The sequence below is a fragment of the Gadus chalcogrammus genome, chromosome 23 (genome assembly GCF_026213295.1).
Source record: "Gadus chalcogrammus isolate NIFS_2021 chromosome 23, NIFS_Gcha_1.0, whole genome shotgun sequence".
NCBI lineage: Eukaryota > Metazoa > Chordata > Actinopteri > Gadiformes > Gadidae > Gadus > Gadus chalcogrammus.
In genome coordinates, this window is record NC_079434.1 from 9,093,198 (window position 1) to 9,098,376 (window position 5,179).

At 47.6% G+C, this 5,179-nt stretch overlaps 1 protein-coding gene across 1 annotated transcript in view; it reads left to right on the plus strand.

Moving 5' to 3' along the window:
- Positions 1 to 3,442, plus strand: part of LOC130377175 (inositol monophosphatase 1-like) — a 5,530-nt gene extending 2,088 nt beyond the window's left edge. Inside the window, exons 3-9 of the mRNA XM_056584198.1 lie at positions 1 to 113; positions 396 to 500; positions 827 to 872; positions 1,165 to 1,273; positions 1,774 to 1,882; positions 2,200 to 2,351; positions 3,029 to 3,442. The exon at positions 1 to 113 is cut by the window's left edge and continues 21 nt beyond it. Coding sequence (XP_056440173.1) covers positions 1 to 113; positions 396 to 500; positions 827 to 872; positions 1,165 to 1,273; positions 1,774 to 1,882; positions 2,200 to 2,351; positions 3,029 to 3,156 — 762 coding nt within the window. The 3' untranslated portion in view covers positions 3,157 to 3,442. The remainder of the gene's footprint in view (positions 114 to 395; positions 501 to 826; positions 873 to 1,164; positions 1,274 to 1,773; positions 1,883 to 2,199; positions 2,352 to 3,028) is intronic.
- Positions 3,443 to 5,179: the final 1,737 nt, after the last annotated feature.

Genomic DNA, 5,179 nt, shown 5'->3' on the forward strand with positions numbered 1-5,179 from the left:
AACGAAGTGAAGGTGATGACCAAGAGCTCCAGTGTGGACCTGGTCACCCAGACGGACCAGAGGGTGGAGAAGATCATCATCTCCTCCGTCAAGGAGAAGTTCCCCACACACAGGTAACACACACACACAAGCACTATACACACAAACACACACACAGGTTACACAGACACACAGGTTAGACATTCAGCCAGACACTTCATAAATTCAATCAGCCTTAGTCTCTCTGTTTACCTACCAAACCGCCCACCTGATGCACACACTTATTTTTCAGCTTGATACTTTCACATCCTAGCTTATACCCTGGCTGGTTTCTCTAAATTACCAACCCTGGCTTTAACAGACTCACATGGCAATAGTTCGTTCCTTTATGAGTTTGTGTCTGATTCCGTCTCCAGTTTCATCGGGGAGGAGTCGGTGGCCGCCGGCCACCCGTGTATTCTGACAGACGACCCCACCTGGATCATCGACCCCGTGGACGGAACCACCAACTTTGTGCACGGGTGAGACCTCTTCACGTGCACATGCTCACGTGCACGCCTCAAGTGCTGCACGTCGAATCAAACCTATTGCCACGGATTGGTTAGCTGTTTGCTCTCTACGACCCTTAGAGAAAACCGAATTAATATTAAACTGCAGGGATAGCGCCCTCTATTGTACACGCAGGTTATTGCAACCGTTATTTCTGATAGGCAACTGGTGTAAAATATTGCTGCAGTGCTAATATGGAAATATGGAAACATGGAATGTGCCAAGTTTTAATTATTTTCAATAAGGGGTGTTTCTGCGGTTGATTTTTTTTATTGGTAAAAACGTGTTTCCTCCCTAGGTTTCCGTTCGTGGCAGTGTCCATCGGCTTTGCGGTCAACAAAGAGGTAAGACACTTAAACCAACGATTTCCAACTCATGTTGAGCTTTAGGGACAGCCACAACTATCTGTTATTGTACTACCTCTTTTCACTGTGATGTCACACACAAAATGTGTACCCAGTGACATCACTGTGCACCATTTCCGCCAATTAGAACCTGTGATTCTAGCAACTTTGTGTTGTTAGAATTTCCCAGGGGCAAAAAATCCCAGACATGCGGGGCTGGCTGCCCAGGGGAGTGTGGAAGTGAGAGTGACGCTCGCAACGATTTGAGAACAAACGCGTTTGTGTCTTCCAGCTGGAGTTCGGCGTGGTGTACAGCTGCATAGAGGACAAGATGTACACGGGCAGGAAAGGGAAGGGCGCCTTCTGTGACGGAGAGAAACTCGAGGTTTCTGATGTGAAAGGTACCTCCAGGGAGAATGTCTCTGTCTGTCCGTCCGTCTGGCTGTCTGTGAAGGAGACGGACGACAGGTTTCTGATGTGACTAGTTCCTCCAGAGACGCATTATGAAGCATGTGTCGGCTGTCCATCTCTTTCCGTCTGTGTGTGAGTGAAGACTGAGTGTGGGTTTTAACTGTGAGTGATTGAGAAATCATTCATAGTGGAGTCTGAGCTGTCATAATAGAGGCGTCTAACACGTGTAATGTTGTATATTACACCTGTAACTAAGATATATATTTTAGTTGTAGCCTATAGTGTGTTATGTTTTAGTGGTATGGTTAGTTATGTTATAGTGGTATGTTGTGGGATGTTACAGTGGTATGGTGTATTATGTTATAGTGTTATGTCATGTTAAATCATATCATTTTATGTTTTCTATGTAGTGGTATGGTAGGTTATACTATAATAATGATATATTTTATATTGGTATGGTATGTTATATTGCGGTCTCCCCTCTCTGCAGAAATCAGGAAGTCAATGATCATCAGTGAGCTGGGCTCCAACAGGGACGAAGAGACCGTCAGTAAGATCTTCTCCACCATGAAGAAGATCCTCTGTATCCCTGTGCATGGGTGAGCAACACACCCACATCCACGTACACACACAAACACACACACAAACGCACGCACGCACACATGTGCAAACATGCACACACAAATGCACGTAAACACACATATGGGCAAACATACACACATCCAAGAACACACACACATGCACACACACACACACACAGACACACACACACACAGACACAGACACAGACACAGACACAGACACAGACACAGACACAGACACACGCACACGCACACACACAGACACACACAGACACACACACCCACAAGCTCCAGAGCGAGCAGGCCCTCATTGGTGTGTGTTCCCCCCGGTCCAGGCTGCGCGGGTCGGGCACGGCGGCCACCAACATGTGCCTGGTGGCCTCGGGGGCGGTGGAGGCCTTCTTCGAGATCGGGATCCACTGCTGGGACGTGGCCGCCGGGGCCGTCATCGTCACCGAGGCTGGGGGGTTGCTGCTGGATGTGGACGGTGAGGACGGAGGGGGGCTACAGAGGGGGCCGTGGGGCAGAGCTCAGCGGTACTGCCTCCATGTGTTCAGCGGATCACTGAAGGAGAGGGCATGTTGCTGCTGAAATCTGTAACACTGAGATCAGCTCTTCACTGTTGAAATTCAAAACAGGAATCCTGGCTTTTCGTTACTTTGACTTTAACTTTGACCACTTCTACCTTTTACCTTGAATAATAAGGTAATTATTGTGTTATAATTGCTCATTTAATTTCGATGAGACATACCCGAAAATAGAATGATTATCACTCAGTTTTTGTCAATACTCATTCCACATGAAATACTATTCACATGAGGTACTTCTAAAACAGGCAGGCTCTTGTGTGTGTCCCCAAGATCGAGCAAGCAGGCGTACCATTTCACCCATTCAAAACACAGTCCAAGTGGGTGGGAATAACAGTTCAAACAATGTAATCACAGTAAGGGCCTTATGACAGATTTGACAAGTAAGCTGAAATCGTTCACCTTCATATCCCGTTTTACTTTTATTTGATCAAAATAGCCTATCACTGGATATTAGCCTAAAATATCTAGTTTTAATGTAATTATATCAAAATAGCCTATCTTCTCCTCCATCTATATATTGCAATTCAACTTTTGAGTCTCTAATAAAGCGATGGTGTTTTCCCGTTGTCCGCAGGTGGGCCGTGGGACCTGATGTCCCGGCGGATGATGTCGGCCAACAACAAGACGATCGCGGATCGGCTAATCAAGGAGATCGACGTGTTCCCGGCAGAGCGCGACGACGTCGTGAAGTCCAAGAAGTGACGCGGCGCACACGTCGACGTTTCTCATGTTCACCTCCGATGAAACCCTTTAACCTGGGGCTTCCTGATTAATATGTTATGATTGTTTTATGTTGACAATACGCTAAATAAACGCCAGTTTGGAGAGGTCTCCTAAAGGTCGTGGCAGATGGGCTAATGACCTACCCCACCCGGTGGTGTGGTGGATCATTTGTAGCCCATCCCACATACATAACGGTGAAGATAGTTTGATAGGAGATCGCAATAAGTTGCTTTTGACTCAATAAAAGTATTTTCTATTTTGCCAATGTGTCAAATCTGTGCTGATATCAGTCATATTATAACCGCGGGGGAACTCTGAGCAAAGGCATGAACCTCGTTCCAGTAGGTGCACTTCTACTGGTTGCCACAAGAGGTCAGAAAAACATCAAGAATAGAAGATCTAGAACTCGTCGTTTACTTTGGTTGGTGTATAAATGTTTGAATGAGGACGACCAGTGTATTCCGATCAAATGGAAGCCGATGCATCTCCTTTGAAGGGGTCGCATTCAATCATTTGACTTCCTGCGCCTTCGGTTGGAAAAAAAATTGGCCATTCCTTTTCTTCTTCTTGATTGCGCAAAAAACTGAAACTATAATCTTTTGTCCAATAGTGGGCTACTTCTCCCCGGTGGGCCAAGTGTTGTTCGATGGTTCCCACCGCAGCACGTCAAGGTGCCGATGTAGGACACCAGTGAATGGAGCGAGGCAGGCAGGACGGCCCTATCGAGGACAGTAGCGGCGTCACTTTCACACCAAACAAAGAGGACGCCAACCCTGGAGCGCACGGAGGCAAAAGGGCCTGGTTCATAAAATAAACATGCACGCACACACACGAATGCACTCACATACATGCACACACACGGTCGCCCCACGGAAAAACGCATGAGCGCAAAAATGTGCATGGTTTTATTTCTAAAACATCAAGATCACAACTTGTGACTTCCACAGCCTTAACACGACTGTGAGGGGATACAACTTGGAGCAAGTTTAACGGTGCCCAAGAAGTAGGTCTAATCTTACCCACACATATAACAAAACACGGAAAGGATGTAGGCTAATTAAATAAGCAGTGTTGTAGCGAGCGCGTGAGAAAGGCTACAGAGGGATAGGGTCTGTGCATGACAAACGAGCCGGCCGCCCGCTGAGTGTGAATACTCGTTATGGTGCTGTGTGTGTGTGTGTGTGTGTGTGTGTGTGTGTGTGTGTGTGTGTGTGTGTGTGTGTGTGTGTGTGTGTGTGTGTGTGTGTGTGTGTGTGTGTGTGTGTGTGTGTGTGTGTGTGTGTGTGTGTGTGTGTGTGTGTGTGTGTGCGTGCGTGCGTGCGTGCGTGCAAGTGTGTGTGAGAGAAAACGTTTATGTGTCAGTTTTCGCATTTGTGTTTGTGTGGGTTTGTGTGTGTTTATGTATGTGTGTGTGTGTGTGGGGGGGAGGGGGGTGTAAGAGAGAGAGATAGAGAGAGAGAGAGAGAGAGAGAGAGAGAGAGAGAGAGAGAGAGAGAGAGAGAGAGAGAGAGAGAGAGAGAGAGAGAGAGAGAGCGTGTGTGTGTGTGTGTGTGTGTGTGTGTGTGTGTGTGTGTGTGTGTGTGTGTGTGTGTGTGTGTGTGTGTGTGTGTGTGTGTGTGTGTGTGTGTGTGTGTGTGTGTGTGTGTGTGTGTGTGTTTTCGCGTTTGTGAGTGTGCTTGAGTATCTCTGTTTCCGAGCGTTTTTGTACGTGTGTGGTGTGTGTGTAATCCTTAATCCTCGTACAGTAGGCTACTAATCACTAATGAAACCCGAAACCCTCCCACTATAAACACCACGCGCTTCACGAGGTGTATCCGTGGGCCCAACAACCCCATCCCCTCGCCATAAAGGTCGCCATTTAATATCCGATTTTCTGTCGCTCAGGAAGGATTACGGCAGCAACTTTGTTCGTTATATGCCCTTAACGCCTGAAACAATATAGAGGGGGGGGGGGGGGGGGGGGGGGGGGGGGGGGGGGTGGGGGTTTGGGGGGGGGGGGGGG